This window comes from Lygodium microphyllum, chromosome 14 (genome assembly GCF_053477565.2).
Source record: "Lygodium microphyllum isolate KBCC chromosome 14, Lygodium_microphyllum_v1.1.10, whole genome shotgun sequence".
In the NCBI taxonomy this organism is placed as follows: Eukaryota; Viridiplantae; Streptophyta; class Polypodiopsida; order Schizaeales; family Lygodiaceae; genus Lygodium; species Lygodium microphyllum.
The window spans coordinates 107,667,438-107,682,227 of record NC_141148.1 but is presented as its reverse complement, the minus strand read 5'-3'; the positions used below and the strand labels follow the sequence as shown (position 1 = coordinate 107,682,227).

The 14,790-nt window shown below is 42.8% G+C and overlaps 1 protein-coding gene across 1 annotated transcript in view; it reads left to right on the top strand.

Annotated features, from left to right (window-relative positions):
• LOC148025958 (phosphoglycolate phosphatase) overlaps positions 1 to 14,790 on the top strand; it is an 83,274-nt gene that overhangs the window by 23,486 nt on the left and 44,998 nt on the right. Inside the window, exons 2-4 of the mRNA XM_087693204.1 lie at positions 11,460 to 11,667; positions 12,164 to 12,543; positions 13,311 to 13,515. Of these exons, the coding sequence (XP_087549330.1) occupies positions 11,460 to 11,667; positions 12,164 to 12,543; positions 13,311 to 13,515 (793 nt within the window). The remainder of the gene's footprint in view (positions 1 to 11,459; positions 11,668 to 12,163; positions 12,544 to 13,310; positions 13,516 to 14,790) is intronic.

Here is a 14,790-nt window from a genome sequence, read left to right as displayed (position 1 = left end):
ACAATGAGAGTTGCATTGCCTTGGTAAGGAATCGTGTATTCCATGCCCGGATGAAGCACATTGAGATCATTCGGGAGAAGCTTCTGGATGGGACCATTGATGTGGAGTATTGCAAGACTGAGAATAATCTTGTAGATTTGTTTACAAAGGCGCTTCCCCAGGCTCTTCTTCGGCAGCATTCCAGATCCCTCAGTCTTTTGACCCGTCCAGGATTTGAGAGGGGGTGCTAGACATTCATTTCCTGGACAATACGGACGTCAGTAGGTGCCACATCAGCACCTGTAGTCGGACAAGTTGCTGCAGTCGGACAGTTTTTACTGCAGTCGGCTGTATTTAACGCAGCCGACCTGTTGCAGTTATTTCCTATTTTTCGGCTATTTATAGCTGGTTTTGTGGCACACTTCAATATTCATTATTCAGATTCTGATCTTGAGATCTGTTGGCTGAGACAGACTGTGCTCAGGCTGACGGAGATCGAGGTCATCAAGTCGGAGACATATCCATATATTTCCTCTGCCCCTTTGTGTATTTCTGCACTCTTATACAACATACTACACCGCAAATTTTCTGCATTTACACTAACTCCTTTTCTCTCTCCCTCTCTTCTCTTTGTGTTCACTCTCTCTCAGTCTTTGTCCTACCCTTCCGCATCGCTGCACTTTGACATCCTCACCCCCATTTGTGGCTAGAACTTCCACGAACCACACATCTTGGCTTGTGTAGACATCCCGCTTGACCGGATCAAACAAACGATAACCTTGGGACTGGGAGCTATAGCCTACAAAAACCTGTCGTCGGGAAGCCGTCTTGAACTTATCACGCTGCGTCTTCGGAATGTGCACATAAGCATCACACCCAAAGATCCTGAAATAACAGACATTAGGTTTAGTCCCAAAGTAAGCCTCAAAAGGTGTCATCCTGTCAACAGCCGAATTTGGGAGATCGATTGAGGATGTGAACTGGGGTAGCCACTTCCTCGGCTCACAGTAACTGAGGTGTCTGTTAGTGCTCCATCATGGTGCGTGCCATCTTGATCACACTTCGGTTCTTCCGCTCCAAAATGCCATTCTCTTGGGGAGTGTTGGTGCTGCACAAAAACGAGCAAACTCATTAGACATAAATTCATCTCCCTTCTCTGAATGCAAGGTCTTTAGTTGCCGGCCAGAACAGTTCTTCTCAAAGAGAAGCCAATCCTTGAAGTGAGAGAAAGCTTCCGACTTCAAAGTCAAGAAATAGGCCCAGGTCATGCTGCTGTAGTGATCTACGATCAACATGAAGTACAAGCTCCCCTTCAAGGACTTGGTTCTCGTCGGGCCACAAAGATCCATAGATACAAGCTCTTTGGGTGAAGTAGACCGCCTAGAAGCTTTGTTGGGAATCACATCCCGATGTAGTTTCCCACGAATGCAAGAGACATGGCTGATTGCTCACCACTATGTCCAGCAATCCTCGGACAAACGTTGTTACCCTTGCGAGGCCTTCCGAAGGTACTCGTAGCTCAAGTGGCCAAACCGAGCATGCCATAGCTAGGACTGTGTCTGAGAAGTAAGAAGAAGAGAAGCTGAAGAAAACTTCAATTTGTAGACGCCATTCTCCTCATACCCTATAGAGAGAACCTTCCTCGATCCAGGATCAAGGACTCCAACAATATCACTGTCAAACTCCACCAAGAGGCCAAGAGCACAAATCTTATGGATCAAAAGTAAATGATATCCCAAACCTGGCACATGCAACACCTCAGAAGTGTGGGTATCACCACATCCATCTGGAATAAGCTGTATCTCACCTTGCGCAGCAATAGACACAGAAGAGCTGTCTCCAATGAGAATCTGCCCACGCGAAGGTCGCAAATGGGCAACACCAACGGGAGAAGGATTCATGTGCCAGGGGCACCACTGTCCACGATCCACTCACTTGCCTGGGGAGCTGCCATCGCAACATCAGAAGTCTTCGGTGTAGAGTCTTCAATGACTGCTAAGTGTAGAAAAGCTGCTGATGAGGGTGCAGCCACTGCTTCAGAATCCTTTGTGTCCTTCTTCTTGGTGTCCTTGTTGTCTTTGTCGAGGCAATCCTTCTTCCAATGACCGGTCTTTCCACAAATATGGCAAGTCGATTCCTTCTCCTTGTCCTTCTTGAATTTGTTGTCCTCCTTCTTCTTCTTTTGGTCCTTTCCCTTTTTCTCAGAGGCTTTACCAACCAAAGCCTCCGATTTGGAAGCATTCTGTCCCTTCAACTATTCCTCTTGGTCCAAGACCATAGGAACCAACTCTTCCAACCGAAGAGTCGACTCCCGCCCTAATGCAATAAGAGCGGAATAAAAAGTACCGAATCGTGGCGGCAATTGGGATAGTAAAGTGATCGCCATGACTTTGGAGGAAATAGGCTTCCTCGTCAAGTGCTCGATGTGAGCTATCACGGCTGTGGTGCAAGACATAAACAGAAAAGATCGAATCCTGGCATTCAGTTTGTCCCAATGAGATTGGGCCTTGGTCAACTCCGCACGAGCATTGGAAGAGAGTTTGGACTCATTCCTCACGGAGGGCCTGTTAATCTCCTCCATCACCAGTTCTGCCAAATCATAATACTCCAAAATGGCCAACATCATCACCTGCCAGATGCGGTAATTGTCACCATCAAGCTTTTGATCCGATAGAAGAGCCGGTAGGACAAGCACCTTCATGTCCATGATCGCCTAGAACTCCAAATCAGTCTCTGTAGACATGTTAACCTGAAATACCTGCACATATGCAAAAATCAGCCCCCTTTGACTGTGAAAATGCAGCCTTCTAGGGCTGGTTCCTTTGCTGCCCAAACCTTCTTCACCCTCCGGAGGCGATGAAAAGGTAAAATCTGCAATGGAAGGCCTCAAACGCAGCCTTCCTCCCCCTTGAATAGCAATAACCTGTAGCAAATTCACCGATTAGACTCCTTTCCCGCATGCCCACGCTTGCTTTATCCTTGATCGAATGCGGAGCCTCCCTGCTTGCTCTCGAATCTTGGAAACGCAGCCTTGTGTCACGCTGAAATCTCCTCTTTAGATAGGTTCAGCCCTCAGTTAGTCTATCTTCACCGCTCTGATACCATGTTAGAGTGTAGCTGCGGAAGCATAGGACAAAGACTAAGAGAGAGTGAACACAGAGAGAGAGAGAGAGAGAGAGAGAGAGAGAGAGAGAGAGAGAGAGAGAGAGAGAGAGAGAGAGAGAGAGAGAAGGAAAACTTGAGCTCAGACCAAAATTTAACCGCATGGCTCGTTTGGGCTTGACTTCAGTTGGCAGACGCCGCCCTTGCCAGTCATAATGTTTTGATATCGTTTCGTACCGCTAGGATGCTTTTCAGAATCCCTCGTGGATACTGTGATTTATGGGAACAGCTTTTGTTAGTGCTCCAGAGTAGGCAACCCTTTCCTGCTCTTGCTTTGGATCGTCCTTGGCAGGACTGGGACCTTGTAGGTCGGTCGAATTTGGAAAAGGCCTCAGCTAACTAGGTGTATCATCTTTTGATTAAAGATCACCAATGGCTGGTTCCTAAAGCTAATACTGTATGGGGATTGCGGAAATCTCGGTCATGGTAGAAGGCAACTGTGATGGAGGGCTGGTTGAATAAGACACCTTTCAAATGCAAGGTTTTTCTTTGGAGGGTGATGATTGGTGGTCTTCCTCTTGCTTCAGCCCTTTCCAAGCGTCGAATCTCTAACGGCAATTGTTTCTTTTGCACCACTACTGTGGAATCGGCCCGTCATCGATTTATTTCTTGCCCTCTCGCTAAGAATATCTGGTCGCTCTTGTTAGCGGTTTGGCGAGTAGTGGTTGGTTTCTCGCTAAGCCCTTTTGATTGGGTTTTTGTACGGCCAAAATACCCCACACCGGCACAGTTGCATATGAAGATCTTGTTTCACTTTCTTCGATACTGGGGATGCTGGCACAATTGGACCACTCAGAATGCTTTTCTTTTTGATTCGGCCTCTAATGTTCCGGGACATATTGTGAGGCTTAAAGGTCTCTTGCATTGGCAGATAGATCTCATTCGGCACTCTGACTTACTTCCCTGGCATATGGCAATTTCCTCCGCGTCTTTGCCATGACTTTTGTAACTTTTGGTTTGTCTGGTACTAAAATTTTACACACGATGGCTTAGAGCCATTGTGTATCTTGTAATCATGTAAACTTGTACCTTTTTTTTCGTAATTAATACAATTACCTTTTACGAGAGAGAGAGAGAGAGAGAGAGAGAGAGAGAGAGAGAGTGTGTGTGTGTGTGTGTGTGTAAACGCAGAAAATCTGCGGTGTAGTATGCTGTATAAGAGTGCAGAAATATAGAAGGGGGTAGAGGAAATATTTGCGTATGTCTCCGACTTGATGACCTCGATCTCGGTCAGCCCAAGCACAGTCTGTCTCAACCAACAGATCTCAAGATCAGAATCAGAAATCACTGAATGACTGTTGGAGTGTGCCACAAACTGACTATAAATAGCCAAAAAGAAAAGAATGCCCAGCATCAGGTCGGCTGCATTAAGTCGACTGTAGAAAAAATAATAGAAAACTGTCCAATTGCAGCCTGTCCTGTCTGACTGCAGGCTGCCATGTGGCACTTGCGCAGATTGCTGACGTGGCTGATGACATCTGTACTGCTGACGTGGCACTCTGTCGTAATCTGCTGTCCACCGACTGTCCAGGAAATGACTGTCTAATACTCCAATGCATATCCAAAGTTTTGCGACCAAAATAAAGGCTTTACAAGTGACTCTCTCCTCCAACAAATGGGAGAAGCAAAAGCCACATGCCCTCTCTGATTTGCATAGTATCCTAGCTCCTCTAGTAGTGCGTTGTGGTCATCCATATGGACCAGATGAATCAAATAAGCAAGTTGGTCCGAATGGAACTCTCTATTATCCATGACCGATGGCGACTTACAGGCCAGATGTACCAATGTGGCAAAATCATGGATGGGCTTATGCATCCATGCCCATCTCCTCTCTACTCTCTCTAAAATATGTGCATGCTGTGTCTTTGTGATCACTGTACAAGCACGTGTCTCTACCAATGCCGTTCTAAAGAAGTGAACGAGAAGGCCCATGGTGGATTCCTCGCAATCAGCCATACGTAACACCCTATAAAAGGGAGCCATGACAATGACAACGACACAGACTTTTTGCCAAAATTGCTCATCAAGGCATAAGCGTTGCATGGCTTTGGTCTTCTCTGTGTTATGCTCATCCCACTCATTTCATAGAGTGGACACCACTGTTTGGCGCAAGCCGGACTGCACCTCATAAAGGTGCTCCAACAATAATCACATGTAAGCAAAGCTAGTTGAAGAAGGCTCCTTAAACTCTAGTGTGCTATGCTCAGGATACATCGCAAGCACCTTTATCTTAACCGTGAAGAAGGTGACAATTGATGTAGCTTTGCAGACCACTCTCTTTACCCACTTGAGCTTCCTAAAGTCCTTCATGAGCAAGTCCAAACAATGACTTGCACATGGAGTGCACATAATCATGGAAAACTCAGCCTTAAGCAAACAGCTCATGCGTCGACAATTCGATGCATTGTCGGTAACAACTTGCACCACATTCAAGGGGCCCACCTACAATCACAATTTTCAAATTACAAGTATACTAATAATACTTGGAGGTTAGAGAGAGAGAGAGAGAGAGAGAGAGAGAGAGAGAGAGAGAGAGAGAGAGAGAGTGAGCCTTTCAAGTTTCAACTTTCAAAATTTAAGAATAAAGAGAGATGGGGGTTGGGGCTTGGGGGGAAAGAGAGAATTGCGATAGATATTAGAGAGAAATTAGAATAGGGATATAGATAGTTATGCATAATTTTTATAATAATGAAAGAAAGTGAAACAAATTCAAAAGGCAATGATAACTGTATACCTCAATGATAGCTTGCCGAATGTGGTGGTAGATGAATGTGCCCGTCATTTTTCTCCCTCTCTTGCCAGTATCTATGGCCCACAAAAAGTAAGTGTTGAGTCGACATGAGACGAGTATGTTGATGATACCCCGCTTCTTACGATCACTCCACCTGTTGGTGAGAATGGAGCAACCATATTTTATCCATGCGGCTCGAATAGGATCAAGGGCTCTATCAATTCTCTCCTCTTCATCAACCTTTTTGTCCTCATGTCGTTGTATGTGACATCGATCCTTCTCATGGACCCACATTGGCAATGGCTTTTACCATCTTCTTTCATTGCTCTTGCTTTAGGACATTGAATGTAAGATTGCACTTAATCACCATACGTGCAATTTCAATGTTTGCAACTCGTTGCCTTTCTCCAAGAAAGGCAACCAATCTATGCACATGACCGGGAGCTTGAGAGAGAGAGAATTGTCTCTTTGACGCCGCATGAGCCTCCACTCTATCTTTTACTGGAGCCGCATGCAGATGTGAGCCCCCACCACCTCTCGCATTGGTTGAAGATACGTCCACATTCGATGCTTTCTCATTAGTAGGTATAGGAGTTGGTGCTGATAAGCCACTTCCTTCTCCTCTTGTGGATCCCCCTCTCATCTTGGAGAGATCCTCCTCCGTGATGTTTTGAGGGATCTCCTTGCATGGAGCAACTTGCCCCCCAATCTTGGAAAGATGTTGGAGAAGTCGAGTTGCATCATTTATATAGCGCTTCTCGCAATACTTGCATGTCCAATGGTGGGAGTTGGACTTCTTTGTGTCCCTCTTCACATGGATCGCGTGTAAATGGAAGGCCTCATGTTTCTCACGAGTCATGGTGCCGATGACGGAGAGAGAGAGAGAGAGAGAGAGAGAGAGAGAGAGAGAGAGAGAGAGAGAGAGAGATGCTTGAGTCTTGACTCATGAAATTTGAAAGTTGAAGAGAGAGAGAGGCCTGATGGTTGGGGTAAAGTTGAAAGAGCAAGAGTGAGAGAGAGGGGATGGGAGATGAGAATGGCAAATGCTTTGATAGGGTGTGGGATAAGGGGATGGGAGATGAGATTTGAGAATGATAAATGGTTTGATAGGGTGTGGGAAAGAGGGGATGGGAGATGAGAATGACAAATCACAAGTTAATTCAAGATCCAAGAGAGGAAGATGAGAATGGCAAATGCTTGCTGGATTGGTATGGAAGCATGGAGGAGAGAAGCACCTTTTGTAGATGAGAGAAGGGTCAAACAGTCAAAGAGGGGTCAACAATCAAAGAGGGCTGCCAGCTGGATGGAATCCAAGGAGGGTTGAGGAAGGGGAGTGCATAGCCGGAAAAGGGGGTGAGATGAGGTATCCAAGGCTCCCTTCCCAAAGTGCCATGCAGGCGAAACGTGCGGGATTAAAGTAGAGGCAGAATGCCAGAGGACATGTAGATGTGGTGGCAAAAGTAGCCCTGTTTTTTTGTATGGATCCGTATGGTACGGATTGTACGGTACGATCAGTACCGTACGGTGTACGAAGACAACTATGATGACAAGTAAAGGGATGTTGGTCTCTTCAAAATGACACATGTTTTATTTTAGAGGCCACATATCACTTTTCTAGAGAAAGATGCTTCCAAACCTACTCTAAAAATCTCTCAAATGGTTAAGAATTTGAGATAGCTATTGAAGATAAAATTGTTCCTTGTGAAATTTCGGATCCTTTAGCGCGAACAAAATTTCCATTTGGACAACTTTGAAAAAAATCGTAATCTTTTAAATTTTAGGAGTTGTTAAATTTAACTTTTGGAGAGCTTACATTTACATTATATAGGTTTACTAGTTGATGGTTTATTTCTTTGATCATGATAATCTAGTTTTACTTTTTGAAATCACTCATTACATGGGCTTTTAGTCAACGTGACTATTTGAGTGTAAAAGTCTTAGTCATTTGAGCTTTCTGGTCAATCTGACCGCTCGACTAAACTTTTAATTTCTCTTGGGAATCTCGTCAATGACGACCCAAGTACAATTATAGGGCCTTCTGGCCATTGACCACCCTTAAATAGAAAGATGAATTTTAATCATATTTTGAAACACTTAAATAATATAAATTGCCTTTCAAAGTACATGAGCATCAAATTAATTTGGAATCATTGAGCTAATATGTCTTTGTAACAATAGATATACAAAAGGTTTGTTGCAATAGATCTAGCGCTCCCTCCTTCAGTCATTTTGAGTATACAGCAGTACATGCAAGTCCTATTGGAGAGAGGGAGTTGGTGCTAGTGCCCACATGGCCAATGAATCAATGTTGTTTTGTATTGTCTCTTGTTTTGGTACATGATTCCATTTCATGAGCATTTGTATTCTGAGTTCTTTTGTAGCGTTCTTTCTTTGTAGCGTTTCTCTTCTTTCTTGTGTTTGTGTAGTTTATTACAATAGATTCGCATGCTTCCATTGTTGCAACCTGTTCTGACAATGATGAGATGAACTGATGTGAAGTAGGGAGGGAAGCAATAACTAGACTCACATGGAGAAAGTTGCCGACCTGCATTACTGTAGGTCAGATTAGTGTGAACAGCCACCCGGGCCAAAAATGCTAAAATAAATACTGCCCGCCTATTGGATAATGTTCGCCCCACCATGTGGCAATAAATGCTTGCCTGGAACAAGGCAAACCAGGCTACCTGGGGACAAATTTCATGGGAAAGTGAAATTTTTGGATGCTTTGCTTTATGCTAGAGACATTTGATCAATATAATAATCAAATGTACAATGTTGAGATTCATATGTGATGTGCAAGCAAGTATTTCATGGCAACGAGCTTGCGACCCTAAGGAAATAGTGGGAGTTGAAGGCAAAAGTTGTAACAACTTATGTCATCTAGGTTCTAGGTGAATGTTGGTGTTAGTTTGGCCCTAGAATAAATAATTGGCCTATAAGTGACAGTGGTGACATTAGGGATTAGGCATCAATTAATTAGTTAATACTTGTCCATGGGTTAGTGAAGGCTTGGGACCACTTGGGGTTGCAAATGGCCTAGCCAATTAATTTGTGGATGGGCACATCTAATTTTGGGCAGGGTCAAAATGGGCTGAATTAAATTTCAGAATTAATTAATTTTGAAAATTATTAAATGACTGAAAATTGTTGGAAAATGGAAAACGAAGGAAGGGGAAAAGGCTGTTTGGGGGCTCATTCAATGCATGCAAGCTGGGAGAGAAGGGAAGAACAGGTTGCTGATTAGTTTTCCCAGTTGTGGAGACCCTTTTGAGGTAGGTGACAGCAGCAAACATCTTTTTAGAGGCAGGCAATGGCAGTATTAACTTCTCCAGCAGTTGGTCATAGCAACTAGGGGTTGGTAACAGCCATTTCTGGCCTTTTGGGCAGCAGGTGACAGCTTCTAGGCTGAATTGGAAGCGCCAACAGCAATTTTTGAGAGTTTCTTGTGAAGAAACTGTGAAATTTCTCTCTTTACACCATTCTCTTCTTTTCTAGCACATGCTCTGATATTCTCAACCATTTGGAGCAAATTTCAGCCAGATTTGGTAGACAATGGAGGAATTTTTGTTGTAAACCCTAATTTACAATAAAAATTAGGGTTTAGCAGCCACCTTGGGACCCGTATCAATAATTAGAGGCATTGAAGAATGACCAGTATCCGGAATTGGTAGAATTGCTAGTAATTTCATATGCTAGCCCATCCCAATTGATTTGGGGCTACATTTGGCTAGTCAAGGATCAAATTTAGACAAGTCTTGGGTGAAAATTAAGGGGCAACTTGATCAAAAGGCTTTCCGATCATTTATCACAGCAAGGGGCATTTGGATCAGTGGAGGAGATTGTAATCTCTTTGCTGAATTGGCGAAGGCTCCTCAATTCACTCAAATTTTGAATGCTCCAATGAAGGACAAGAAGGGCAAGAAGAGGAAATGATCTTCTACATTGTCGGGATAGCAAGATGCTTCGAAGAAAATGCCAAAGCCTTCTCATGAAGCTCCCAATGATGCTAAGGAGGAAAAGCAACTGGTGTCAATGGAGCAAAGTATGCAAATGCAAGGCCATCATGGAAGTGCCAATCCAATGGATTGTGGACAGCTAGGCATGCATGCAATGATGGGGCAGCCAGGATACTTTGGTGGTGGCACTATTTTCCATGCTATGGTGGGTCAGAGACCACATACGGGAATGTATGGCATAACTCCTTATTGTATGCAGCAACCTATGCATGGTTTGCAAGGCCCAATGTATTTGGGAATGGTTGGTAATATGCATAACCATATATATAGCAACATTGGTTTGATGCCTATGGCACAAATTGTGTGTTTGATCAAATTTAGACAAGTCTTAGGTGAAAATCAAGGGGCAAATTGATCAAAAGGCTTGCTGATCATTTATGACAGCAAGAGGCATTTGGATCAGCGGAGAAGATTGTAGAATCTCAGTTGCACTCCATCCAATTACAATATAAGATAAAGAAATACTGCAAGGGGCACCAGTTTTGGGGTCAATAGGGTGTCCAATGTCCAATATTTCGTGGCAAAGTTTGTATTTTGAGTTTTGAGAATTTCTTAATTGCTGTAATCAAGTGCACAATCAGGTCTTCACCACCCTTTCCAAGAAGGAAGGCTGGTTTCACAAATGTAGGAAGGATCTCCACCTAAAGTGTTTTGGACAAACAAACTGATGGAAAAATAGTGTCAGAGCTCTTAATGTCCTTGTTTGACTTAGACTGATGACCATGAAAGACACATGTAGGTTAACATTAACTTGCCTAGCTCTCCCTTTGGTACAAAGCTCCCTGCACCATGCAACACTGATGTGTATAAAACGTGGGAAAATAATTCCCATTCAAATGTCAACAAGCAAAGTAGCTCAGTGTGAATGGCCACCATGCTCAATAACAATGTGTCTACCTGCCAACCACAAAGCAAAACTTGAGCACACTTGTAAGGCCTGCTTTGAAACCTGAATTTGGCCGAAAATTGTCCATAGGGCAACTTTGTTGAGTATAATTGTGCCAACTTTTTGTGCTTGCCCTACTAACATTGAGCCAGAGGCTAAGAAGATAAAATGTATGTCCTCCAGAAATTTGCTGCAGCTGCTGCATATATGTGAACAGCTCCCTCGAAGAATCTTGTAAGGTTGTCAGGGACTACTTTAAAAGGAAGTGGTTGCAGATAACAGCGTCAGTCTATCCACCATATTTTCCCTTCAATTTAAGACCATCCAGAAGTGTGGAGTTTGCTGTTAATTTATTCTGACCTGGTTTGCTGCTTAGATGAACCTGTTTCTTGGTGTCTTTTCAAGTCTCTGAAATGTTGTATACCATTTAAGTACCTTTTGTTTGTGGTTTCTTGTTTTCATCTAACCATTTTTAGGGCTCACCAAATGACACCCTGATTTTCTATAGTTATTTCTTCTGTGTAACTATCAAAGCAGGCTAGAAGTGAAGTTATGAAAGGCTATAACTTAGGATTTGTCAGTCACTTTTTGTTGGAAATAACTCTGTAAGATTGTTTGGTATATGTTTATATTTTGAAGACTCAGAGGTCAGCTTTTGATATCCTGATTTAGATGTCATTCACAGTTCTCAGGAAATGCAAGACGAGCACAGTCATAATGATGAACACGCTTTCATTGGGGGTGCAATCCATAACAAGATCTCAAAGTGTGTTAATACTCCCAACTTGCTGCCTCAGATTCCTGGTGAATGCAGGCAGATCAGTTTACAGGCTATAGGTAGACGTCCTCGATTGCAGTTGTTACTTCTTGCACTGGAGGAGCTTAATAAACAGGCAAGCATCGATTCTATTGATCTGTTTTGAAATGTGCCTTTTTTTAACATTTGAATGGTGCTTCCAAAGGCATAAATCAGTCTCAAAGCTAATGGCAGAATGGTAATGAGATGCTGTGAGATGATTATCTTTTGCAGTATTTTTTTCAGACATTGAACTGCAGTTCAACTCTTAAATCATAATGCTCTGGCATTCTCTTTCATGTCACATCAGAAAATTAGAACATGTGTTCTTTCTTCTTTAATCCCCAAGGCTCAAATGATTGTTCTCTTGGTATCCAATGTCTTCTTCAAATACCATCACAATGCTGTTCTCAAAAGTTTTCAGTGCACATAGGCTGCTTCTGATGACACGTTCATAGAAGTGGTTCAGTGATTTGCCACAGCGTAATATTTCTAGAGATATTTTAGAAGTAATGGATTAGGTGTAGGTCCTGTAACTTACTCCTGAAAGTGTTCTGACTACTGATTAAGTTTTTATACAGTGGTCCTAGCAGATTTGCAAAATGAGACAAAATGGAGGTTCACTGGAGTCAGACTGGACCAAGAATGCTATTGAAATGCTCTGTGGCTTGGTAATACCAGTTTGTAAGACATGGGTTTGTGAGGAGCCCATAAATGATTCCTACAGCAGAGGGAAAATAAATATGGAGAAATTGGGTGATGAGGTGCTGATTGGTCTAGCAGGTTCAAATGATTCCACAGATTCTAAAATAAAGTTGTCAAAAGAGACAGTAAACTCACAGTGGAACTCAGCATTCAATTCTTATCTGGAAAATTTTGAAGGAAAGGTGTTTTTGATGCGGCGTTTGCAAGCTACCGGAAAAGTTGAGCTTTATGCTGATTATCTGTATTTTGTCTGCTTCAGATCTCCCAGGTATCAGAATTGGTGGAGTCAGATTTCTTTTCTAACTATATTTTATGTCAAACGTGGTGTTACTAACTTTCATTTTGTCCTACTTACTTTAGTTTCAGTTCATGGATTATTAACTGGAAGTTATTAGAACCTTCTTCTCTGTATGCGTTCTGAACCGGATGTATTTCAGTGTATGTGTTCTGAACCAGATATATTTTACTTTGTGTGTGTCAAATAGTTTCCGTCCTCCAAATAAGCAGTGCTGTTTGTTCTGTGATTGGATAGGTTACCTCATAGTAGTTACTACTGCTTATATTTTATAAGATAAAGCCTCTGCTGTTGTGTCCATGGACTTGCAGTGATTCACATCTGTTTTGCTCCTATTGTTGTAAAACTTCTTTTGATGTAGTCACACTATTTTCATCGCCTTCATATTCAATGTGGTTTGACTCTTTGGGGCGTATAGCTGCTTTTTGGTAAAAGGTTTGGATGCCTGTTTCCTATGCTTTCACTACTTGTCTTCGTTTCACTATTTGTCTCTGCATTCTCCGAAAGAGATGTAGTGAGTTTTCACTCTAATGTTTGGGGAAAGCCATAGCCTGGAGAAGTATTTTCTGAATCAGTTTGAAATAATCATAAATGATGACAAATGAGATGAAACTTTATTCTTTTGACTAAAAGAAGAAATGGTACTTGATTTATTATATATTTTGCCTTGCTAGTGCATCACATGAAATGTTAAATCCTGAGCATTATGGCTTGTTAGACAGTAATTCTGCTAAATGCAGGTATGGCAGTGTCTGCAGCATCGACATTATGGAGAAACATTACGACGGTTTGTTAGAAGATATACTCATCTCTGTGGCTGACTCGGTAGCAGCTCTTTATTTGGAAGTTCTATCTGCAGGCAACATGGTTCTAGATAGTGAATGGTCAAATATAGATGAAAGCCTCATTTCTTCAACACGCATGCTGGAGAGATTCAGAAATGAGGTTTTTTTCTTGCTCTACAGTTCAAATTATTTAATGCAGATTCTTAAGACCTATATGTGGAGGATCTTGTTTACCCTTGAAATCATGTTAGGGCAGGTGTTATTCATTTAAACCTCAGGAACTAGTAGAATGAGTGAATTGGAGGTCAAAGTATCTCTTGACTCACACCTAAAAATACGTGTAGTAAACAAGGGAGGGAGGGAGGGAGGAGAGATCAGCCCCAAAATTCATACGTCTCGTGGGTTGTGTGAAGTATTGGAAACCGTAACCTTGGAGTGGCATTGGTAGATCATTATGTTTATTTCAGAAGGATTTGGTGGAGTTTGCTTCTTTAGCTAGTCCTTTTTCCTATCTTGCTTACCTATTCTAGAAGTGGATGCCATGCTCGTTATTGGTGTCTACTCGTGTATCAACCCTATGTTAAGCTAAAAAATGCATTATATATTGATTAGCTCTCTATTATAGCCCCAAAACATGCTTATTACTGCACTGGGTGTTCTCCGCCTCCGTCAATCTGTTGTACAGCAGAAAGCATGACGTCAGTAGGGTAGATGGGGAGTGCCTGAGGTGGGAGAGGTGAGGAGATGCTGGGCAATGATGCTCCTCTGCAAGATGCAGAAAACACAGCCTTTAATGAGTCTGGATACAGGGCAGAAAAAACAAGAAGCACATTCTGTAAGAAATGCAGAGTTCAGCCCTAGATGGATGATGTTGGGATGTAGAAAGTGCTGCTCAGGTTTGATTTGAGGCCACCCAGCACTCAGAGGGACTGCCCAGATAAAAGAAAGAAGCCATCTCGCTGAAGAATAGGTGCTGCCCATGTAAGTTGAGTTGACGCCTTGCTGATGCCTGTGTTTGGAGTTGATGCAGGAGGCAGGCTGCCTAGTGAGTAGGGAGGGATGAGGCTGAGTTAAAAATGCAGACTTCAGGGTACTCCTGCTTAGAAATGCAGGTTGCTCAAGACCCATCCTTGCAGTACACAAGTCATCCAGCTCAGATGACAATGGCTCCAACACAAATGTAGCATGAATGGTGTCTGTCTGCTTGTTGAAGAGGCCATCTAGCCTGACATGATAACTTGTAAAGCAAAAAAATACAGCTCTGCAATGGGTAACCTGCACAAAACGCAGGTCTTTCCTACAATAAATGGGGTTGCTAGTCAGGGAAGAACATTGTCCTGATCAAATGCAAGATGTTCAGCTATGGCAGATGAGGAAACATGCAACCCTGATCTGAACATGCAGGTCTACAGCCCTGAAAATTGATAAAAAGCTT